The sequence below is a fragment of the Canis aureus genome, chromosome 5 (genome assembly GCF_053574225.1).
Source record: "Canis aureus isolate CA01 chromosome 5, VMU_Caureus_v.1.0, whole genome shotgun sequence".
In the NCBI taxonomy this organism is placed as follows: domain Eukaryota; kingdom Metazoa; phylum Chordata; class Mammalia; order Carnivora; family Canidae; genus Canis; species Canis aureus.
The window spans coordinates 78917796-78943586 of NC_135615.1; the positions used below are offsets into that span (position 1 = coordinate 78917796).

Sequence of the window (25791 nt, forward strand, 5' to 3'; positions counted from 1 at the left end):
TCATAAATAAATAAAAATTTAAAAAAAAGAAGAAATAATCAGTAAACATAGTGTATTGATAGTCAAATTAAGTACCAGCATCACAGTGTTAATGATGTTCCCCTGAAGAGAAGATATCTCAAAAATCCTCAAATTTGTCCTCACACCCGCCCCCTCTGCTTCTTTCTAGAATAAGGATCCCACCAACAACAGTTTTCCTATGGCCATGCTTTTATGTCATTTCTGTTTGTTCCTTTAAACAAAAGTACCTACAATGGTAGTAAGGAAAACCGAGGTAAAACCCTAGAGAGTTACAAAAGGTCTAGATAAGAGCAGAATTGTAGTTGTTATTAATAAGACATGAATTTCAAAGTCAGCTAGAGGCTCAACCAGCCATAAAGATATAATACATTTATATGAGAGGAATGTATATCTTTTCTGTATAAAATTGCAGACCTCTTACCACTAAAATATGAAATGTGTAAAGCTAAATTGTGTACTTCTTATCAAAGCTTACCTGTAGTTCAATAATGAAAATCGATGTTTTGAAAGAATCATCAAATGTCATAAGTAATCTTAATGATTTTACAATTTCCTGTATGGATACAGCTGAAAGTGCCCATGGCAGACAAACCTGGTAACACAGTGAATTTCCGGAAGCTGCTACTGAACCGTTGCCAGAAGGAGTTTGAAAAAGATAAAGCAGATGATGATGTCTTTGAGAAGAAGCAGAAAGAGCTCGAAGCTGCCAGTGCTGTGAGTATTTTCACAAAAAGGGAGCGTGCTTGTCCTCTCTTTGTGTTATTGAATAGAATTTTCATGAAGCCTGTTATATCTTCCTGCTACTTCAGTAGATGCCTGTGGCCTTTTTTTCATGTGGAAACATTATATTGAAGTTTAGAGGAATGCTTTATTCCTTTTAGTGCCACCCGTTACAGCCACTCAACCTAAGATAGGAATTTAGAGCCCAGATTTCAGAGAGGTCATTGAGTTCCAGAAATCTGAAAAAAAATGCAAAGTTTTGGGTGTAGCTCAGTTTTCTGAGGAGAAGATCTGCAGTTGCTATCAGACTCTCAGTGTACCCATGCCTCCCACAAAGGGATAAGACTGTGAGTCAGAGTGTATATTCTTAGCCTCTCCTATGGAATATGGTTGTCTTCATCAAGCTCCTATTACTCTTCCATACACAACAGCCAGAGGAGAAGACAAGGCTTCATGATGAACTAGAAGAAGCTAAGGACAAAGCCCGGCGGAGATCCATTGGTAACATCAAGTTTATTGGGGAACTCTTCAAACTCAAGATGCTGACAGAAGCCATCATGCATGACTGCGTGGTGAAGCTGCTGAAGAACCATGACGAGGAGTCCCTGGAGTGCCTGTGCCGCCTACTCACCACCATTGGCAGAGACCTGGACTTCGAGAAGGCAAAGGTGAGCACCCTGGTCTCAGAAGCACCCAGTATGGCCTCTGTCAGTTGCAGAAAAACTAGAACCATTAACAAGAGTATACCATGTCACCCTGGCAGTCTAGGCTGCTACTTTGTCTTCTTTTGCCCTTTTTTTTTTTTTTTTAAGATTTTATTTATTTATTCATGAGAGACAGAGAGAGAGAGGCAGAGGCAGAGGCAGAGGGAGAAGCAGGCTCCATGCAGGGAGCCCAACATGGGACTCAATCCCCGGTCTCCAGGATCACGCCCTGGGTTGAAGGCAGCGCTAAACTGTTGAGCCACCCAGGCTGCCCTTCTTTTGCCCTTTTCATTATCAGTGTTTGGCCACTGAGCTCTGTACCATCTCTCCATCATGGTCAGAAGTGAAGAAGGTCCCAAATGATATAAAGGCCAATTTATGAATTGTTCAGGTTATATGTCACTTGTCCTTTCTCTGCGTGACCATTTCACAGATCATTTGCATGTGTAGCAAATGGCAGAAATAAGAGAATAGAATAGCTATTGTGGGTCAGGACTGAGGTGATATGGAAGTGAATATCCAGTAGTTTTCTTAAGTTTATGCCTGAATTAAGCACAGGGCTATCTAACCATAATTTTAAAAAATCATTAACAGTATTATGTCTCAAATATAACATGGTGCTCTCCAAGTAAAGGGTAGGAAAATTAGAAATGCTTCAAAGAAATATCAGATGTTTCATAAAATCTGAATCAGCTGGGATTGTCTGTAGCAAAAAAATCCAAATATCAGTGGTTTTTATGCAAGACTTAGGTTTATTTCTTACTCCTGTAAATCAACTTCATACAGAAGTGAGAAGTCTGAGGCTGGTCTCGTGGCTTAGAGATGATAATTGGTCCAGTTCCTCCAGCTTAACTTTCTGTCATCCCCAAGGTATAACCCTTGTTCTTACCATTCTCAGCAGAGAAGATTGGAAAGGGGCAATGGACACAGCCACCTCTCTCTTAAGGAAGGTTCCAGGGGCTGCAGCATGTCACTTCCATTTATATTGTTTACCTGTGATTAGTCACAGGACTACAGCCCTTGGAATACATAACCTTTATTTTGGGCATGATATGCTCAATTAAAAATTCTACCTCATTATCATTTGGATATAAGTTGTATTCCTAAGCCATTTAAAACATCTATATGGTAAACTTACACTCAAATTCCTCAGGCGGGATTACAGAATGATTTTGTCTCTTGTAGCCACGTATGGACCAGTATTTTAATCAGATGGAGAAAATTGTGAAAGAAAGAAAAACCTCATCTAGGATTCGATTCATGCTTCAGGATGTAATAGACCTAAGGCTGGTAAGTAGAAAAATGTAAGGCAACTACTCTAGTCTCTTTTAAGGAATTGGGTTGGAGGGGATGTCCTAGTATGTACATGTGTAAAAAATGCTACAGGAAGGAATTCTGGAAATGCATTGATGCACTTCCGTGACAGAGCTGTGTGAAAGGATACAAAGGTAGTATACCTACCTGCCTATTACATTTCTTCTCTCTACACTCATCAAACCACATGGCATTTTTTAAATCAGCCATTCTGAATTCAAACTGTGATCACTTAAATTTAGTTTTAGGGTGCTAAATCATCAGGAGTCCTCATCTTCAAAATGATTATATTTAACTTCTCTGAGTCTTACATTTTTATCTCTAAAGTGGGGATGTTGCCTACCTTGCACATATGTTGCAAAGCTTCAATGAGGTGATTAGGTAAAGTGCCCACCTCATAGGAGATGTTGGTGTTTCGTCTCTATTTTTATTCCTGTACATTCTCCTCTTCTGCTGTTGCTGTTTCCCGTTTTTCATATACATACAGTGTTTACCACTATCACCTCTTTTCTCTCTTCTTATTTTAAGTCCTATAGGGAATATACTGCAGCTGATCCTAGAGAAAGAGAATGCAGGCCGTATTTCTTCCCTGCCCTATATCTAGACCAGATAACACTGATGGTGATTCTTTATCTTACTAAAGGTTAAATGTGACCTCAGGATTCTTCTTATTACCAAAGCCACTACCAGATGATCAGAATTTGTGTGCTAATAACTATTTGCCATCCTTGCCTCTAACAAATGTAAAACTTCTTCACCCATGCCCTCAATTACTTGTACCTATATCAGGTGTTGGAATTATGGCTGGAAAATAAAGGGAGAAGAATAAATGTGATTAAACAACTTGTCTTGTTCTTAATAGTATAGGGCAGAGAGTGGCTCTTTGTGCAGGGTATCAGAACCATGATATATGAGGAATGAAAAATGCTAGTCATCCTTGATTTAGAGCCACCATGGAATGTGATTTGAATTAGGTATTAATAACCCAGATTAAGGCAAGATGAAAAAACCCTGAGGTTTGTTGATTCCTTTTCTGACTCCTCCTCACAAATATAGAAGATAATGTTTCAAAAATACATTTGGATCCATTTTTCACTCTTTTTATTCATTGGCTATTAGAATACTCAGCATATAGTAGTTCACGTTGATTGAGACTAATTTAATTCTTTTCTTTTAAGATTTATTTATTTGAGACAATGAGAGCATGCAGGGAGTGAAAGGCGGAGGTAGAAGAAAAGAGAGAATCTCAAGCAGACTGCACGCTGAACACAGAGCCTAATGTGGGGCTCAGTCTCACGACCCCAAGATCATGACCTAAGCTAAAATCAAGAGTCTCATGCTTAACTGAGCCACCCAGGCACTGAGACTGGTTTAATTCTCTCTCCCCCGAAAAATGCACATAGTGCCATCTCTTAAGATGAAAAACTGCTATACTACAGATTTTAAAGTTCTTTTACACTTTTCCATCAGTGAGAAGTATCAAATAGATTTTCAGATTTTTGTCATGTTCATTTTTTGTTTTCTGGCTAATAATGTTGTTTTCTCCTTTTATAGTGCAATTGGGTATCTCGAAGAGCAGATCAAGGGCCTAAAACTATTGAACAGATTCACAAAGAGGCTAAAATAGAAGAACAAGAAGAACAAAGAAAGGTCCAGCAGCTCATGACCAAAGAGAAGAGAAGAACAGGTGAGGAGTGGAGTCCACTGGGTTGTTAGGGAAACTAGAGAGATGAGGGACAGATGTTTTAGAATTCTTCGTTTAGATCTGAAATGACCTCAGAAAGAATAAACCCAAGAATAGAGTGGTAATTGGTAAGTGAAGCAGTGTCAACCTAGAGCCTGGTTTTTAAGTAAAAGCCACGAATGCAGAACTCAATATGGTTTGAATACTTTATAGTCAGTAATCAACAAGACTTTACTCAGTATATTCTGTATACTCAGTATTGGTGAGGGATATGAAAAGAAGTGGAAGATACAGTTTCTTTTCTCTGAAAGCTTATAGTTTTTCTGGGAAGGCAAAACTAATAAGGGAATATTTTTCAAATAAATAGAAGATAATACCAATTATGAAATGTAATCTTTATTAGGTTTTAGGGCCCCCTGGGTGGCTTTGGCTCAGGGAATGATCCTGGATCCAGGGATTGAGTCCCGCATCGGGCTTCCTATGAAGAGCCTACTTCTCCCTCTGTCTGTGTCTCTGCCTCTCTCTCTGTGTCTCTCAGGAATAAATAAATATCTTAAAAAAAAAAAAAAAAAAGTTTTAAAACTCAGAGGAAAAATAAATAAATAAAACTCAGAGGAGAAGAAGGAAAGCTAGAAGAGATCTTTATTTGAGAAAGGCACCTTTGAGCTGGGTCCTGGTGGGTGGTAAATATTTGGAAGGAAAGGAGTAATTTTAGTCATGAAATTAAAATATGTATGTAAAGAGGCAAAGAGAAGCCTGATTGGAGCAAAATTTAAGTATTCACGATCAGTGGGGAAAATGTTTGTTTGGAAGAATGGAACCAGATTAAGAACTTTTGACTTGATAGATGGTTGACATTAAGAAGCGATCTTAAGGGATCCCTGGGTGGCGTAGCGGTTTAGCGCCTGCCTTTGGCCCAGGGCGCGATCCTGGAGACCCGGGATCGAATCCCACGTCGGGCTCTCGGTGCATGGATCCTGCTTCTCCCTCTGCCTGTGTCTCTGCGTCTCTCTCTCTGTGTGTGACTATCATAAATTAAAAAAAAAAAAAAAAAAAAAAGCGATCTTAAGATCTTAAGTTTTCGAACAAAAGGATAATGTCATGGTAGCAGTATGTAAATAAAATAGGCCTATGTGTTTTAAATGATGAATAAAAGGGGTACACAACTCAAAAATGTTACTGTTGCTGAAATCATGGTAACAATAATTATAAAAGGAAGAAATGGGGGGAAAATATGAAAGGTGAAATAGAAGGCATTTTATACCTGAGAAAATAGAAAGTTCATGGACTAAATTTAAGAATAATGGACGAGGAAACCTTTTCTCAGCAGGGAAATGATCATTCTTCTCATAAGCCTTTATTTTGAGGTGGCAGGAGGGCATCCAAATAGGACCACTCATTTGTCTACTGTGCTGTTACGTGAGCATTGTAGTTACTGGGTCATGTAAGTGTAATGGTTGAGAGCATAGACTCTGGAGCCAAACTATCTGGTTTTAAACTTTAGCTCTCCTAGCTGTATGACCTTTCACAAGTCACTTAATATGTAAAATGGATTTAATCACTGTTTCTAGGATTTGTGTGAGGATGAAGTGAAGTAAATAATATGTAATGTGTTCAGCTTAGCAACTGGCACTTGATACTCAATAACCACGTAGCTATTATTTATCACAGACAGTAGAGCTCATAGTGAAGTTACAAGAAATGAATCCTCCATGAAAGAAAGTGTACTTAAGTTTCATGGGACACCATACTTCCTCACCTTCTTCACTCTAGTACTTAGCATAGTGCCTTTCACGTAATGACTTCTATTTATTTTTGAACTAGAATGAAAGCCCAATCCATGGAGGATGTCCATAGAAGATGTCTTTTCTAATAAAAGAAAAGAACTCTTGGAAAAGTGACAGATAAAAAACAAGTGCAGTGGAAGGAGCACTAGGATATAAGAAACAGGAAACAAGTTTGTTCATGATCAATAATGTCAGCAAAAAGAGTGTCATGTATTTGAGGATCAGAAAAAATTTGGATAGATAATTTGGTCTTTCATTCCACAAATATTAAGTGCCCATTGCTTAATAGGAGAGACAAAATCCCTTCCTTCATGCAGCTTCCATCATACCAGGGGGACAGATGAAAAATGCTTGTATGAAATACGTAATTTTGTCAGATCACTTTGTTCTAGAAAAAAAGATAAAACAGAGGAATATGAGTGGTGCCAGGTTTGGTGGGTAAAGGTACAATTTTAAATAGGGTGGTTGGAGTGCCGATTAAAGCTGGAATTTGAGTGAACACCTAAAGTAAGTATGAAAGAATTAAGCCTTGGTGGATATCTGGGGAAAGGTTTTTAGGCAAAAGGAATAGTAAGTAAAAGGCCCTGAAGTAGCATTTTCAGGGAATCGCAAGGAGGCCAGTGTGGCTGGAGCAAAGAGCATTGGAAGATGGGGTTTGAAAGACCCCAGTAATCAGTAATCAGGGGGCCTGATTACTCAGACTTTGTAGGCCATTTAGAAGGAATCTGTTTTTTTGTCTGAGTGAGATGGAGAGATTAACAGGAATGTTTTGAATAGAGAAGTGACAGGACCTGACTCATGCTTAATTAGAGTCCTGCTGGCCACCATGATGTAAATAGTTGATGGTGGAAGCAGTTGAGTTAATGAAGATGTTTTTGTACTAATCAATGAAATGTTGCTAGAGAAAACCAAAACAATGGTGTTGGTAATAATAAGATGAGCTAAATGCTGAATATATTGTAAAGGTTGAACTGACAAGATTTGCTGGCAAATTGGGTGCCAATGTGAGAGAAGTAGAAATCGGGTTTCTTTTTATTTTATTTTTTTTAAAACTTTTTTTTTAATATTTTTTATTTATTTATGACAGTCACACAGAGAGAGAGAGAGAGAGAGAGAGGCAGAGACATAGGCAGAGGGAGAAGCAGGCTCCATGCACCAGGAGCCCGACGTGGGATTCGATCCCGGGTCTCCAGGATCGCGCCCTGGGCCAAAGGCAGGCGCTAAACCGCTGCGCCACCCAGGGATCCCAGGAATCGGGTTTCTACCTGAGCAGCTGATAGGTTGGAGAAGCAGGCTTTTAGGGGAATGATGGAAGTATATGTGTCATTTGACACCATTAGGCGAAATAAACTTTAATGATTTCCAACTGATTTCTCCTGAAATTCTAATCATGAGCTATAAACAAGAATGGGCCCTCCTGTGTCTAGCACTGAATCTCTAATCATTAGGTTCAGTTTCTCCTAGGTCAGTGTGTCTCATGGTATTCCTATGTGATATTTTCATGTCATCCTGGGCGTTAAAAAGACTTTCAGCTTTACAATCTCTTTTGTCCTTTTCTTTGATTTTGATTGGAGCTGCTGAGTTGAAAATACTGTTTACTCTTTTTTTTTTATAAATTTATTTTTTAATGGTGTTCAATTTGCCAATATATAGAATTACACCCAGTGCTCATCCCATCAAGTGCCCCCCTCAGTGCCCATCACCCAGTCACCCCCACCCCCTGCCCACCTCCCATTCCACCACCCCTAGTTGATTTCCCAGAGTTAGGAGTCTTTCATGTTCTGTCTCCCTTTCTGATATTTCCCACTCATTTTTTCTCCTTTCCCCTTTATTCCCTTTCACTATTTTTTATATTCCCCAAATGAATGAGACCATATAATGTTTTGTCCTCCTCTCATTGACTTATTTCACTCAGCATAATACCCTCCAGTTCCATCCACGTCGAAGCAAATGGTGGGTATTTGTCGTTTCTAATGGCTAAGTAATATTCCATTGTATACGTAAACCACATCTTCTTTATCCATTCATCTTTCAATGGACACTGAGGCTCCTTCCACAGTTTGGCTATTGTGGACATTGCTGCTATAAACATCGGGGTGCAGGTGTCCCGGCATTTCATTGCATCTGTATCTTTGGGGTAAATCCCCAGCAGTGCAATTTCTGGGTCATAGGGCAGATCTATTTTTAGCTCTTTGAGGAACCTCCAGACAGTTTTCCAGAGTGGCTGCACCAGTTCACATTCCCACCAACAGTGCAAGAGGGTTCCCCTTTCTCCACATCCTCTCCAACATTTGTGGTTTCCTGCTTTGTTAATTTTCCCCATTCTCACTGGTGTGAGGTGGTATCTCATTGTGGTTTTGATTTGTATTTCCCTGATGGCAAGTGATGCAGAGCATTTTCTCATGTGCTTGTTGGCCATGTCCATGTCTTCCTCTGAGAGATTTCTGTTCATGTCTTTTGCCCATTTCATGATTGGATTGTTTGTTTCTTTGGTGTTGAGTTTAATAAGTTCTTTATAGATCTTGGAAACTAGCCCTTTATCTGATACGTCATTTGCAAATATCTTCTCCCATTCTGTAGATTGTCTTTTAGTTTTGTTGACTGTATCTTTTGCTGTGCAAAAGCTTCTTAACTTGATGAAGTCCCAATAGTTCATTTTTGCTTTTGTTTCTCTACTGCTTACTTTTTGACTGCCAAACTGATTTGAGGTATATGATAGAGTGGCTTGCTCTATTCTCCCTGCAGGTGTCCAGAGAGTGGATGAAGGTGGATGGAACACTGTACAAGGTGCCAAGAATAGTCGGGTACTAGACCCCTCAAAATTCCTTAAAATTACTAAGGTGAGTATGACATTTAAAACACAACTTAAAACAGCTTGATAATGTAACTCTCAAAATTATTTCTTGCTCACATAAAATAGCCATATGGCAGATTTTATAGAGGAGTGGTTTTTTTTTTTAGTGCAGATGCTTTTCTGCACGTCAGTATTTTTTTTTTAAGATTTTATTCATTTATTCATGAGAATGCACAGAGAGGAGAGAGAGAGAGAGGCAGAGACACAGGCAGAGGGAGAAGCAGGCTTCATGCAGGGAGCCTGACGTGGGACTTGATCCAGGGTCTCCAGGATCACACCCTGGGCTGCAGGCGGCGCTAAACCGCTGAGCCACCGGGGCTGCCCTGCACGTCAGTATTGATCCCTGTTTTCTTATATAATTGTCCTGGTGTTAATCCTTTTCATTTTTTAAAGGACTTACTAAGGGGGAAGTAACTAGTTTAATTCTTAAAGTTATAAGATGCTTGCTATAAGAGAAATGATAATGAAGATGCTTCAGAAGTTATAAATTATAAGCTTTACACAATATAGCCTTAGCCTTAAGGAAAAAAAAAAAAAAAACCCAGCTACCTATTTAAGCCTAACTTGAAAGGAATCAATGGTTTGCCATTTCCAAGGCCTAAAAGAAAGCACAGAGGACCTACTACTAGAAATCATTCTGTGTTGAAGATTTAATACATTCTACCTTCCTCTCTCTTGAGAATCCATTGGCAGTAAGAGGAAAGAGGTTTCTCTTAGCAGACATTTTCAGCAGAAGTTGATCACTGTCCATCAGGTGAAGAACCTGGAGAACAGAGAAAGTGGCATTATCTTTTGTAAAAGTGGAAACCTCTACAGCCAATGGGTTTTACCAATCATTTGCAAGTCTAGTTTGATCCTTTGTAAAACAACTTTCCATGGTTCTGAAAATTGGTTGCCTGCCAGTAGGATACTAAAGTCAATCTAAAGCTACTGTGGAGGGATGCCTGGGTGGCTCAGCAGTTGAGTGTCTGCCTTTGGGTCATCGGACTTCCTGCATGTAGCCTGCTTCTCTCTCTGCCTATGTCTCTGCCTTTCTCTCTCTGTCCTCATGAATAAATAAATAAAATCTTGAGAAAAAATAAAGCTACTGTAGAAACATCAAATGAAAGAAGAGAACTGACAGAAAAAGAAAATTGGATGAAGATGGGCTATGTCATTTTTGTCTTCATTTCAAAGTATTGCTTCAGGATAGTACATTAAGTCTCTAGATCGCTCTTGATTTTAATTAACTAGGATCCTGTTCTCAAAGATTCTTGTCCATTCGCTGGTTATTGATGTCTCCGTGCAGAGATTCCATTGCTGAATACAGCAATGATTCCCATCCACTTCTGTTTCTAGCAAGAGACTATTTTAACCAAAATCTTAAGAGAATTCATACAACATCAACCCAACATCTTTGAAAATTACATCAGTACTTAATAATAATATTATCTGTGTTTTTAAATATTGTTTCAGTTCATGGATGCTATAAAAAACAATAGTGCTGGTAAAACTACAACATTATTAATATTTAGAAAGTTTGTTAATTTTTAATAAATTTTGTGTGTAGGTACTCTACTCAAATACCTTAGAAAAATACCCTAAAAATATTTCAAAACCATTTAAAAAATAGATTGTTAATTGGGAGAGATTTATGTGAAAGCATGTGGTGGAGCAAGGCAGCACTATTAGAATTTATGAACACTTATTACCAAGAGCTACATTTCAGCTTACTGTGGTTTGTGTTTTCTAGTTACTACATTATTATAATTCTGTTCACCTGTGGTGAAGTTTTGTTTGGGGATTAAACCTTAGAGAGGCATCTTCACTTCCTAATATTCTATGTTTACTTTTTTCTTATTCCCCTGTATTGAACACTTCCATTCCACTTTTCCATCTTTAGCCCTCACCCTGTTAAGCTTTACTGAAATACAAAATCTTTGTCCTGTCTGACCTATTTTCTGACAGTAATGTGAAGAGATTAAGGGATTAATTTTGTAACATACAAGATTTATTCACTGGCATTACTAAACAGGAGAAATTACCAAAAACTGCTTATATTTAGTTAAATGCTACACCATCTTAGGGGACCTGAATGCATTCTCCAGACAAGTGGTTCCAAACTGTTTTGTGGATGCTGGATTCCAACAAAGTAGTGCAGGTACCACCAGAATCCCATGTGAATGTGAATAGCTCCATTTTATGTTTCTTAAATTATTCCAAGCACTCTTTTGTTGCTAAAGTTAGTTTTTACTACACCAAAGGGAAAAAGAAGATAAAACATTCTAGGAGCTCCTGGGGGATGTCAGTCAATTGAGCAACAGATTCTTGATTTTAGCTCAGGTCAAGATCTCAGGGTCATGAGATGGCGTTGGGCTCTTTGCTCAGTGAGGAGTCTGCTTGAGATTCTCTCCTTCTCCCTCTACCCCTCTCTACCACTCTTGTATGCACTCTCTGTCTCTTTCTAAAATAAATAAATTTTTATGAAAAAGGAAAATAAACCATTCTAGAATTTTCCTATAATTGGTTTGTGGTCACTTACAGCCCACAATTGATGAGAAAATTCAGCTGGTACCTAAAGCACAACTGGGCAGTTGGGGAAAGGGCAGCAGTGGTGGAGCAAAGGCAAGTGAGACTGGTAAGTATGAAGTGTCCCTTCTTGGGTACTTGGATGTGGTCTATCACTATTCATTTAATAATGAGTTTAGGGAAAGATGTATAGTCAAAGCATGTGCAAACTTACTGGTGTCCCTCACTATGGTATTTTAAATATTTATAATTTTTGTTGTTGTTCAGTTAGGCTGTTTAAGACTTTAATCTCTTATGCTCCTTTGTTAAAGTTGATGTTCACAAATTCCATAATAAGAGAAATTACTGAAAACCCAAGTGAAAAAGAAAACACTTTGCTAAGAAAAAGAATTATAAAGGGGAGTTGTAAAAGAGAGTGAAATATTTTTCAAAATCTTTATCAAAAGTCAGATTTTGAGAGATTTGACCTTAGGACTCAAATGTTTAGACCATTACAAACACATCTTTTTAAAGCTAAGAAAGTCCAATGGAAAGTAAAAAACTTCAATGTTAAGCTCCTTTCCATATTTCCCTTCTATTAAGTAATTTTGACCTTTGATTCTTTAAAAAACTTGTGTTATGCACTTAAGCCCACATGCACAATGATACTTAATATAAATACATAGGATTTATATTAGTTAACTTCTGTAAGTGAAATATTTTGTTTTGTTTTTGCTTGCCTCCCTCCTTCCCTAAGACTCTTACCCCCCATCACTACCTAACATAAGTAATTGTTTTTAGAGCAGGAAATGGTTGTAATGTACAAAGATTTCTAAGTTTGGGGATTTTTTTACAGACAAATTCCTTATTTTATTATTATTTAAATTTAATTAACATATAGTGTGTTTTCAGTTTCAGAGGTAGAGTTTAGTGATTTATCAGCTGCATATAACCCCCAGTGCTCCTCAAGTATGCTCCTTAATGCCCATCACCCAATTACCCCATCCCTCAGACAGACAAATTCCTTCTAACATTATACTTCTTAGAGTATGGTCTGTGAACCAGGAGATTGACATCACCTTGTTAGGATTGTTAGAAATACATAGTCTCCACAAGCCACCTTCTTCCCTAGGGAGGCAGATGAATTAGAAGCTGCATTTTAAGGGCACCTGGGTGACCTAGTTGGTTAAGCGTCTGCCTTGGCTCAGGTTGTGATCCCTGGAATCCTGGGATGGAGCCCTGCATCCAGCTCCTTGCACAGCCGGGAGTCTACTGCTCTATCTCCCTCTGTTCCTCCCACCCCTCATGCTGTCACTTGCTGTTTCTCTCCATCTCTCAAATAAATAAAATCTTTAAAAAGAAAAAAAAGAGAGGCAGCTGCATTTTAGTCATGTGATTTGTATTTTTTTTTTCTCAATTCTCAACACCTATAGATGCCTTACGGTCAAGTGCTTCCAGTTTAAACAGATTCTCTGCTTTGCAACCTCCAGCACCTTCAGGGTCTACATCATCTACGCCTTTAGAGTTTGATTCCCGACGGACCTTAACCAGGTGAGACGCCCACTCTTATATTAACACAGGACCGACCTACCTGTTGATGTCTGTTCTCTATCATTCTCTCTCTCTCTCTTTCATACACACACACACACACACACACACACACACACACACACACAATGATGATCATCTCTATGATGTGGATAGCTTTTATCCCTAAGATTGATTTTCTTTTTCTTTTCCTCCTTTGATCTTCACATTCTGTGCTTTCTAAGATAAGAATATAATTGGGTGAGGTAGAAAGGTTTGGGATAGGGTAGAAAGGAACAGCAAGTTACCTGGCAAGTTTCTAATGGTTTGTTCCTTAACAAACCAGACCTACCCAAACACCCTGGGAGGCTGGTGGAGGGCTCTCTAAAGTAATGCCTCAGGATGCTCTAGATTAACCTAACACTGTGAAGCACATGGATTTATTTTTTTTAAGACTTTATTTATTTATTCATGAGAGACATAGAAAGAGGCCGAGACACAGGCAAAGGGAGAAACAGGCTCCATGCAGGGAGCCCAATGTGGGACTCGATCCCTGGTCTCCAGGATCACACCCCGGGCTGAAGGAGGTGCTAAACCGCTGGGCCACCAGGGCTGCCCTGTGAAGCACATGAATTAAAGGGCATGACAGCCTACCCATGTTCTTTTGTCACACTCTTCAAGTTATATTTGATGCTCTCTTTTGTTTCTCACTATTCTCTGTGTTGTACTGTCTACTTTCATTTTTATAGGATTGATACAGTGAAGTGCTCCGTTGGTTGGTTTACAGAAAATGGATAAAGAACTGTAGAATAATGACAGAAAACAACATTTTTAAAAAGATTTTACTTAAGTAATCTCTGCACCCAGCATAGGGCTCAAACTCATGACCCTGAGTTACACAATCTACCAAGTAAGCCAGCCAGACACCCCTCAAAATTTTTGATACATTGCTTTTAGAGCTAAAGTTGCTTTAAGCTCTCAAATTTTTCTCTTATATTATTGTAATCAGTTTGGCCAGGTAGACTTTCTAAACTATGTTACTTTACCTTTGGCTTCTGCAACAAAATATACTTAGCACAATTCCGCTTTTAAGGATGGCTCAGATTGTCATTAAGCATCTTTTGTGCTATTGAGGTATTTGTGGCTCTTTGCCCTGCCATAAATTTCCCCTGATGGCTATGCTCTTTGCGTACTTGTGTATGTTCTTTCAGAGGTTAGATCATTATTGTGCCTCTAGTCATTTTCTTTTTTCCCTTTTAATTTGCTGCTCCTGATCTGCTATGGGCCAAGGAACTATTTGCCCAGGTGATTAGAATTGTCTAAAAAAAGAGTAGGGGGACACCTGGGTGGCTCAGGGATTGAGCCTCTGCCTTTGGCCCTTTGGATCCCAGGGTCCCAGGATCAACCCCCATCGGGCTTCCTGCGTGGAGCCTGCTTCTCCCTCTGCTTATGTCTCTGCCTCTCTCTCTCTTTCTCTCTTTATCTCTCATGAAGAAATAAATAAAATAAAATAATTAAAAAAAAAAAAAAGAGTAGGGAGGGCAGCCCTGGTGTCGCAGCAGTTTAGCACCACCTTCAGCCCAGAGCGTGATCCTGGAGACCCGGGATCGAGTCCCACGACAGGCTCCCTGCATGGAGGCTGCTTCTCCCTCTACCTGTGTTTCTGCCTCTCTCTCTCTCTGTGTCTCTATGAATAAATAAATAAATAATTTTTAAAAAAATCTTAAAAAAAAAAACAAAAAAAGTAGTAAGATAGGAAGATACTCTCTTAAATAAAATGTATGACTTTGTCCATTCAAGACTACATCTGGGGCACCTGGGTGACCTAGTCAGTTAAGGGTCCAGTTCTTGGTTTCAGCTCAGTTTCAGCTCAGGTCATGATCTCAGGGTTGTAGGATTAAACCCCAGTGGGGCTCAGCTTGGAACTCTCTCCCTCTTCCTCTGTCCCTCACCCCTGCACTCTGTCACTCTTTCTCTTTCTAAAATAAATAAATGGGGGATCCCTGGGTGGCTCAGCGGTTTAGCGCCTGCCTTTGGCCCAGGGCGGGATCCTGGAGTCCCGGGATCGAGTCCCACGTCAGGCTCCCAGCATGGAGCCTGCTTCTCCCTCCTCCTGTGTCTCTGCCTCTCTCTCTCTCTCTCTCTCTCTCTCTCTATGTCTATCATAAATAAATAAATAAATCTTTAAACAAAATAAAATAAATAAATAAATGAATCTTTTTTTAAAAAAACTATTTCTACTACTTGGTTCTCAAAGCATTTTACTTATATTTGAAGTTTCTGAATAAATTCAGAAATTGTAAGAAATTGTAATTTGTAAGATAGTGATACCATGTTTGGTATTCTGTCTCTCACCTTTTTAGCTCATACATTCATCACTGTCTTCTTTATTCTTAAAAAATTTTTTAAACTAAAATAAAGAGTTGTCATTGGCATTTTAACATTTTAAGTAGTATCCCTTTTAACATTTTTGAAAAACGTAAAAGCATGTTTAACGTTCTCTTGGAAGCACTGATTTTACTTATGTAAATACAATTTGAAGTAGAATTGTTGCCTCACACCTTTGAAGTTATGTGTAAAAAATTATCCTGCATACATTTAGAAAGTCTTAGTATTATTTTATAATTTGAATATATAGGGGATTGGGGTGGTCTTTCTTCTGAAAAGTATGTTTTGTCTTTTAAGTCGTGGAAGCATGGGCAGAGAGAAGAATGACAAGCCCCTTCCATCTCCAGCAGCTCGTCCCAATACTTTCATGAGGGGCGGCAGCAGCAAAGACCTGTTGGACAATCAGTCTCAAGAAGAGCAACGCAGAGAGATGCTGGAGACCGTGAAACAGCTTACTGGAGGCATGGACATGGAAAGGAACAGTGCTGAGACTGACCGAAACAGGGCTCGAGAGTCAGGTGAGAGACTTGATACATACCGATAGGAGATTTGGGCCTTAAATGTGGAATGGAAAATGCAGAGGAGACCTTGTTACTACATAGATTTCAGAATGTTTGTGATAATAACACACAGGTATCTTAAAAGGTAAAAGACAGCCGTTTAATTTTGTAACATCACTTTCATTTCCCAGGTTACCCTTTGTTCAACAATTTATAAAGTTTCCTCTTTCTATATTAAATGCGATGGTGATGGGTGCCTCTTGCTGTATAGTAAGCAATCTGAATTTCTTACAAGTTCTTGACATAATCCCTCACTGTGCGTTAGAGTGCATGTGCTTTGTAGAGCCCTCAAATATACGGAAATTCTGACATTATTGAGCCACTGCAAGGCAAACCAAAGAGATAATATCAGATCATCTTTTGTTAACTTGATCTTGGTAACATCTGTGGTTTTTGTATATGTTTAGCGTGTATATGATTAGAGGACCAACTCAGATAATGCTCTAAAAATTACTGTCATGAATGTAACCTATCTGTTTCATCTGTTAAGTGCGGAGAGTAAGTATACCTCCCCTGTAGAATTATCATGAAGATTAATTGAAAGTTAAAACAGGTAAATACTTAGAACATTATCTGATAAATACAGATTGTTCAAAAGGTACTAGATGCCATGATGATGATGACGACGACAATAAAAATAGTTTACATTTTCTGCATCCTTATAATCTTTATTCTGGTTGTTTATAATATTTTTATAGTTTTCAAATTTGTTTCAGTATTTAAATTATGTTTCCTAACTATAGTCTTTAAATGGATTCAGAGACAAATTGAAATGTCTTCTCCCAGCTGTAGACTTCATATCATTTAGCTTTCGGGACATGTGTCTTATCTATGGTAGGTATTTGGGGAACATAACATGACAGACTTGAAAATATCTTATGTGTAGTGAATAATGTAGTGCAGCTGCCCTGTGCATGTTTATTGTCTGGTTCATTCGTTTATTCACCACATGCACACTGACTACCTAGTGACTTGCAGGCACTGGATCTCCACTCTCAGCCTTCAGTCTGCTGGGTCAGGAAGACTTACATAATTCCACAAAAGATACTGTATACAAGTATGAGCTGAGAAAAGTGCTATGAAGCTGAGAAGAGCAGAGTTCTAAGAGTTCTTAACAAAGGAACTATCTAGAATTGACGCAGAAGGATATCAGGGAAAGCTTCACTCAGGTTAATGTTTAATGGACTAGTAAGAGTTAAAATAGGTTTACAGGGAAGGATGGGTATGGAGCAGAGAGAAAGAGCATCCCAGTGAGGAGGAGCACCATGAGCAGAATGGTTGGTAATAAGTAGGTAAAAACATGGCATGTTCAAGCAGCTGTCAAAGGCCAATGTGTTTGGAGCTCTGTGCGTGATTGTGCAAGCTTCACGTGCACTTCATTGGGGCAGAGGAGAAGAATCAAAATACAGAAAGGAACAAAAAGGCTTTAATTATAAAAGTTTACCATATCTCTGTATTCTCTTAGTTGTAGAATATGAAATTACTTGGTATATATCTATGCCACAATAAAATTTCTCTTTTCTGATTATAGGTGCCTTGCCTTATCAAATTTGCATCTATTTTAATGCTTTTGTGGGAAAAATCAATGTAACACATAAATATCGTCAACCATAATCTCACCATTTTAATGATAATTTTTGTCATTTTTATTTTCACGTTTTTTTAACTTTACTAGTAGTGAAACCAGAAATTCCAGCAACATCAACCCCTGCATTGTCAGAATTGGAGATGGAGAGGAAGTCCAAATCTATCATTGATGAATTTCTACACATTAATGATTTTAAGGTAAATGAAATTTCATAAAGAAAGAAAGGAAGGAAGAAAGAAAGAAAGAAAAGAAAAGAAAGAAAGCAACAACAGTCAAAACCCCATAAGAGACATACTAACTTGACTCTGGTCTAAGTCACTTGTCACTAAGACTTAAGAGTTAGTAATCCAAGTCCCACACAGTTTAATTTGAACAACTCTGATGCACTCTTGGAAACTACTCTCTTTTAAATTGATAAAAGAGTTCCCAAGATCAAATGGCAAGAAGGGAGCGTGGCCACCAGTCCATCCCCACAGTGGGATAACCACATTGACTTTGATACTCATGAAGAAAAACCAACACATTATCATTATTAGGCATTGTGTCTATATATTGTTGCCTCTCATGACCTTCATAGTCATTTTGTCATCATTCTTTTATTAACTTTGAAGTATGGCTGACATGAGTTTTTATTTCTTAAGTAGAAAACTGAGGCACAAAGGAGTAAGCACTGTGTCAGGTTCAGACAGCCTAAGTGAAACATTCAAGACCCAGCTTTGAATCTGCCTTCCTTTACTCCTAGCCTTCTCTTTGATCCTCATTTTAAGATGGTAGTAAATAAGATAAGACATAATGCCCGACTTCATGAGCCCTATACTCTAGTGGCAGAGACAGATCATAAAGACTTAACAGGGGATCCCGGGTGGCTCAGCAGTTTACACCTGCCTTCCGTCCAGGGTGTGATCCTGGAGTCCCGGAATTGAGTCCCACATCAGGCTTCCTGCATGGAGCCTGCTTTTCTCTCTGCCTGTGTCTCTGCCTCTCTCTCTGTGTGTGTCTCTAATGAATAAATAAATAAAATCTAAAAAAAAAAAAAAAAAACCTAAACAGATACCTATTTAAATTGTAGTTATAGGGACACCTGGGTGACTCAGTGGTTGAGCGTCTCCCTTTGGCTCAGAACGTGATCCCAGAGTCCTGGAATCGAGTCCTACATCAGGCTTCCTGCATGGAGCCTGCTTCTCCCTCTTTCTGTGTCTCTGCCTCTGTGTGTGTGTGTGTGTGTGTCTCTCATGAATAAACAAATAAAATCTTTTTAAAAAAATAAATTGTAGTTATAGTAAATACCAAAAGACCTATAGGTTCTTAGGAAGATCATATAATAAGATGTAGTTGAGGGATCTGGAGTCAACAAAAGCTTATCTGTTAAATAAATAAAATTAGTTTTCCCAAAAAAAAAAAAAAAAAAAAGAAAAGAAAATTAGTTTTCCAGGGGCCTGGCTGTCTCAGTCAGTAGAGCATGTGACTCATGGTCTCAGGGTTTGCAGGTTCAAGCCCCGTGTTCGATATAGAGATTACTTAAAATTAAATGTTTAAAAAAATAATAAAAATTAGGCTTCTAGCTTCAGAGCATTAACTATATCTTATGACTTTTAGCATATTAGTATGATATTCTAACAGCTTACAGAACACATCCTATGAAAGATGTTTTTTCTAGCATCTTAGTAGGTGCTATTATTATTTAAAAATTGGGGTACCTGAGTGACTCAGTCGGTTAAGTGTCCGACTTGATTTCAGCTCAGGTCATGGTTTCAGGGTCCTGGGATGGATTATCACATCATACTCCCTGCTCAGCAGGGAATCTGCTTGAGTATTCTCTTTCTCCTTTCCTTCTACCCCTCCCCAAGTTTGCATTGTGTGTTTGTATGTCAAATAAATAAATCTTTAAAAGACAATAATAGGGATCCCTGGGTGGCGCAGCGGTTTAGTGCCTGCCTTTGGCCCAGGGCGCGATCCTGGAGACCCGGGATCGAATCCCACGTCGGGCTCCCGGTGCATGGAGCCTGCTTCTCCCTCTGCCTGTGTCTCTGCCTCTCTCTCTCTCTCACTCTCTCTCTCTCTGTGACTATAATAAATAAATAAAAATTTAAAAAAAATAAAAATAAAAAAGACAATAATAATACAAATTAATATTTATTGAGCCTTTGTTTTGTGTTTGGCAGTGTGCCAAGTCCTTTTCCTATGTGCATTCCTCAGGATAACCCTGTATTAGGAGGTCAAGACTGAGAGATTGTGGGACACCTGACACCTAGGTCGCTCAGCAGTTAAGCTCCTGCCTTTGGCCCAGGGTGTGATCCTGGAGTCCCGAGAGCGAGTCTCGCATCGGGCTCCCTGGATGGAGCCTGCTTCTCTCTCTGACTGTGTCTTTGCCTGTCTCTCTCTCTCTCTCTGTCTCATGAATAAATAAATAAAATCCTAAAAAAAAGAAAGAAGGAAGGAAGGAAGGAAGGAAGGAAGGAAGGAAGGAAGGAAGGAAGGAAAGAAAGAAAAAAAGAAAGAAAGAGAAAGAAAGAAAGAAAGAAAGAAAGAAAGAAAGAAAGAAAGGAAAGAAAGAAAGAAAGAAAGAAAGAAAGAAAGAAAGAAAGAAAGAAAGAAAAGAAAGAAAGAAAGAAAGAAAGAAAGTAAGAAAGAAATTGTAACACTCCTAAACTCACATAGTAGTAAGTAGCAGAGCCAGGATTCAAACCCGCATTTGTCTGACTCCACACCCTGTGTTTTTTAGCCTCTGTGATATATAGTTAACTGAAAAACTAAAATGTGCCAGCCACATTCTAGGGAAGACTGCCTGGATATTCTGTAGTGTATATAGTGAACAATATAGTCTACTTCTATAGGTCATTTGTGGAGCTTACCATCTAATGGGAGATACAGAGCTGCCTAAATTTAGGTAATAAGTAAACAACAAATACAAAAAGAAAAGTAATGTTTCAGTTCAGAGAATTAAAACAAGGTGATATGATAGCTAGTGATTGGACAGTCACAGAGACTATAGGAGGTGTCAGTCAGCTGAGTACTGAAAGAAATGAGAACCAAACCATGAGAAAATCAGGGAAAGGGCACAATTATGAACTACTGTGACATTAAAGGTACCATGATTTAGGGGGCACCTGGCTGATTCAGTTGGTAGAACATGTGACTCCTGGTCTCAGAATTGTAAGTTTGAGCCCCATGTTAAGTATAGAGAAATGACTAAAAATAAAATTTTTTTAAAAGAAGTACATTGATATATTTAGTTGACCCTGTACACAGATTCAGTAAATAAATTTCCATGGGAAGATATTTAATCACTTCATGGAGCACCTAGCTAGCTCTGTTGGAAGAGCATGAGACCCTTGATGTCAGATTGGCTGTAGAGATTACTTAAAAATAAAAATCTTAAAAAAAAAAAATGAAGACAATCAATTCAGGTTAAATACTAAAGATATGTGCATTCATTTCCATGGTCTCCTGAAAAGCATTATTATGATGTTGGGCTTTAAAATGAGGTAAAAACTCACAAGGATGAAGAACATAGGGAATAGACAGCAGCAACATTCTGGAAACTAGAAATTAGAAGGATGAGTAGCCATTTATTTAGCAGGCTAGGAATGTGTATAAGGTGTAGATGGGGCTGAGAAAAGAAGGTTTGATGGGTTAGAAGTGTATTAAGACAGTTTTACATGACAACTGGGCCAACTGTTTCCAAAAATGTGAATGTCGTAAAAAGATAAAAACAAAAGAAAGGACTGATCTAGATTAAAAGAGTCTAAAGAGACATCATGCATCCTGACATGTGATGTCAGGTTTTTAGTTGTATCCTGGAACAAGAAAAAGCTATAATGGACATTTGGGGACAATGTGGAAATTTTGAATATATACTATATATCAGTATACTTTTAAAAGATTTATTTATTTAGTTTATAGAGAGCAAGCAAGCTTGAGTGGGAGGAGGGGCAGAAGGAGAGAGTCTCATGCAGACTCCCTGCTAAGTGTGGAGCCGGATGCTGGGCTCAATCTCACAACCCACGAGATCCTGACCGGAGTTGAAATCACCAGTTGGACACTTAACTGACTGAGCCACGCAGCCCCCCGTATCAGATAGTATTTTTATTGACTTTGTATTGATACTAAATTTCTTACATATATGTAAAGAAAACAGTTGATGAATCTCAGTTGAAGTTATAGATGTGTACATTGTACTATTCAATTACTCTGTAGTTTAAAAGTTTTTTAGATAAAAAGTAGATGTGGGGGAGGTACGAAATAAAATAGCAGAGGATAAATAGAGCAACAGTGAGAAATCTAGGTGTGCCCTCCTCCTTCCTCAGCCAGGAGGCTGCCCTTCTCACATGCATTTTCCCCCTCAGAAGAGCTACTCTCTTCAGAGGTTCAACCAAAGGATTTTGGATTCAGACAAAGTTGAGATAGCTGAGGGCAGAGAGGCACACTGCTGTATTGGTGATTCAGCAACCCTGGCTGTCAGGCTTCAAAGATATGGACCTAGCCAGATCACCCCATGGTAAGGACCATTTCACAAGCCCCACAGTCCAAGAACTTCCTAAAAGGTGTTTAGTACTTAAGCTAACCATATTAACTTCCCTATGAAGGAATACCTTCTTTATTGAATATTTTGCAAATATTAACATCCCCAAACAATATTATCTCAGTTGCCACTTTAAGTCGTTTGACTCATGATCGTGAATTTCTGTTTCATAATATACCATATTCATTTTTTTAAATGATCATAACATGGGTAAGCATTATGTAGAAAAATACATTTTTGACTCTGCTTCTTTGAGCGATCTGTAGTAAAATTGTTAACCTAAACACTTTACTCTTAGAACAATTTTCTATTCTTTTGTTTTAAAATATGACTAATATGGCCCAGATCAGCCTGCATTTTACCAAGCTCTATTAATGTCTAAAAATATATGAAAAAAAATTAAAAACTAAAAATAAAAAAATTTTAAAAAATTAAAAAATATATGAAGACTGTCTTGTTTGTGGAGCTTTCTATTGACTGTCATATGTAAAAGATTTTAAACTTATTTTAACGCTCTTGTAATGGGATCCAGATTTTAGAGTAAGCTTTTCATTTGCTGTTTGAACAGGAAGCCATGCAGTGTGTGGAAGAGCTGAATGCCCAGGGCCTGCTACATGTGTTTGTGAGAATGGGAGTAGAGTCCACCCTGGAAAGGAGCCAGATCACCAGGGATCACATGGGCCAATTACTCTATCAGCTGGTGCAGTCAGAAAAACTCAGCAAACAGGACATTTTCAAAGGGTTAGTATCCTCCTCAAGAGTGGTAGTTACTCACTGCGCTCAAAAGTACATATATTTTTAAGTACTAATTTCCATAGAATAAAACTATGTCCAATATAATGTGTTGATGTGTAATATGTTGATAGTTTGTTGGTGGAGATTACAGCATTTGGTAGATTGTGCTAGGGAATGAAGGGTTATCTCTTGGTTTTCTAAATTTTATTGTTAGACCTAAATTTTATTGTTTTATTATGGTGTAAATAAGGTAGCAGAGACCTCTTAACCTCGGAGAAACTCAGGCCCTCACCAGCCCATTTACATGTAAACCCTGTATGTTCTTTGAGGCAAAAGCTTTTTTTGTGTGAGGAAAATTTTGGAAAATTGACTTAAACCTTTTTAAAATAAGCCTTATCCTTTCAGTAAACCATGGTTATTTTGGCCAATGAATGCTCGTCTGTCCATTCTACCCCTATAGAAGCATGTATAACTCCAAATTGTTAATGATTTAGTCTGTTCCAGATTGGTTTCATTATGATTCTCGTTGCTGCCTGTTTTGATGAAGTCTGGCTGTCACTATTATATACTCATCAGATCAAGTTCTAATAAGTTTGTTATCATTACATGTGCATGGATTGGCTTCTTTGTGGTACAGCCCAGATTTTTACCCAGGCTTGGGTTCTGATGTTTAAGGTGAAATTAATGTTTAAGGCAAAAATTTCATATGGTAAAAAATGTTGTTTTAGGAGCCATGTTGTGCAAATGAAAAACATAGAAACACAGCACTGCCAGGTGCCCACTCTCAAATCAGGAACTAAGACCTCCTGAAGGCTGAACACCAGATTCACATGTCACATTTCATCTTCAGGGGATATGTTCATTGGGTAGAATAGCATTAAAAATTCTGCACTATTTTTCTCTTTGTGTCTTTTTGGCCGGGCTCGTAGTATATTCTTGTAAATTAAATGCACATGTGATGAAATGCAACGGTATGTCTTTCAGATATGGTTAATTCCTTAGAATAAGGTAAGGATTAAATGCCAAAGTTGAATGTATTTAGGAATATTTACTCATTTGATTTTATGAAGAATGATGATGGTCTCTTCAAGGTCCTAGAAAATATATACTTACCCCTAGGATTATTAATCTATCTTTCAGCAATAAGATAAATCGGGATGAATACACTGAGTGTGACTGGATTAAGGCCATCTACCTTAATAAGTAGTTACCTTAGTATGAAACTATGGCTAAAGTTTCTGTGATTGTTGCCCTTTAAGACCTAGATGGTTTCCCAGTTTAAAAAGAAAAAATTGATTCACTTCAATAACCAGCTAGTGTAAATAGAGCAAATGAGTATCCACATCCTCACAAATATATTGAGTTCTTTTCCTAGCCAACTTGAAATTATAGTTTCGAGCCCCTGCAAACTACAGTTGAGGTCACAATTATATTAATTTATAAATGCTTCTTTCTTATCTATTAAGATATAGTCAGTCACCAGATAATTTTAGAATTGAGAATGCTGAATAACTGTTTACCCTTTCTCTCTTTCTTCAAACTATACTATTAAGTTTATTTATATCTAGAAAGACCCCAGGAGGTACGATCTTGCTTCATTGCTTCATTGAACTTGTGAGGTGCTAACTTGATTTCTAGGCTTTCATATGTTGGCATTTCCCTTTGAGGGGGATTCCTTGAGAAAAAAGTGTCATATTCAGACATCATCTCTATAATTTCATTGGTGGTGGTGGTGGTGCTGGTGGTGTTGCTTGTGTTGATGCTGTTTCTAGCAATACACAACCACCACCTTTTATTTATACTGAAAATGAAATTAACACTTCTGTGTCTCAGTAGCTACTTCATCTTCCTCTGTCCTTACTTCCTTTTTTTTTTTTTTAAAGATTTTATTTACTTATTCATGAGAGACAGAGAGAGACAGAGACACAGGCAGAGGGAGAAGCAGGCTCCCTGTGGGGAGCTCGATGCAGGACTTGATCCCAGGACGCCAGGATCATGCCCTGGGCAGAAGGCAGATGCTCAACTGCTGAGCCACCCAGGCGTCCCTTTCCCTACTTCCTTAAGGGGCATCTAGGTGGCTCAGCGGTTGGGTGTCTGCCTTTAGCTCAGGGCGTGATCCCAGGGTCCTAGGATCGAGTCCTGCATCGGGCTCCCCACAAGGAGCCTGCTTCTCCCTCTGCCTGCATCTCTGCCTCTCTCTCCATGTCTCTCATGAATAAAATAAATAAAATCTTAAAAAAAAAGGGGGGGGGGAGTGTGATAAACAGATGAAAAACCAGGATGGTAAAAATTGGAGTTGTCAGTAGACATACAGTATGTACCCTGTGTGTTTCATTTTAGGAAATATTTGTTGGAGAGAAATCTTTTTTTTTTTTTTTTGTTGGAGAGAAATCTTCTCTCCTCCTCAACTACTCTAGGGAACTTTTCCTGCCACTTATGGCAGTTCTACCCTGCTATTCAGAGTTTACACAGACATTCAGAGTAAGTTTCAGATGCAAATTGTGGAGGTGCCAATTTAAAAAAAAATTATAGGGGATCCGTGGGTGGTTCAACAGTTTGGCGCCTGCCTTCGGCCCAGGGCATGATCCTGGAGTCCGGGAATCAAGTCCCGCGTCGGGCTCCCGGCATGAAACCTGCTTCTCCTTCTGCCTGTGTCTCTCTCTCTCTCTCTCTCTCATAAATAAATAAATAAAAATAAAATCTTAAAATAAAATAAAATAAAAATTATAGAGATGCTAGTTGACAGTGGAGACCATGTTTGCTCACACAGGTAAGAAATAATAACTTTTTGGGATCCCTGGGTGGCGCAGCGGTTTAGCGCCTGCCCTTGGCCCAGGGCGCGATCCTGGCAGACCCGGGATCGAATCCCACATCGGGCTCTCGGTGCATGGAGCCTGCTT

The 25791-nt window shown here is 38.6% G+C and overlaps 1 protein-coding gene across 25 annotated transcripts in view; it reads left to right on the plus strand.

Annotated features, from left to right (window-relative positions):
• EIF4G3 (eukaryotic translation initiation factor 4 gamma 3) overlaps positions 1-25791 on the plus strand; it is a 331329-nt gene that overhangs the window by 280118 nt on the left and 25420 nt on the right. For all 25 annotated transcript variants that reach the window (XM_077899276.1, XM_077899277.1, XM_077899273.1 and 22 more), the window contains 10 exons: positions 589-735; positions 1173-1409; positions 2631-2735; positions 4314-4446; positions 8976-9070; positions 11608-11701; positions 13005-13122; positions 15784-16004; positions 17722-17831; positions 22725-22897. In XM_077899276.1, coding sequence (XP_077755402.1) covers positions 589-735; positions 1173-1409; positions 2631-2735; positions 4314-4446; positions 8976-9070; positions 11608-11701; positions 13005-13122; positions 15784-16004; positions 17722-17831; positions 22725-22897 — 1433 coding nt within the window. The remainder of the gene's footprint in view (positions 1-588; positions 736-1172; positions 1410-2630; positions 2736-4313; positions 4447-8975; positions 9071-11607; positions 11702-13004; positions 13123-15783; positions 16005-17721; positions 17832-22724; positions 22898-25791) is intronic.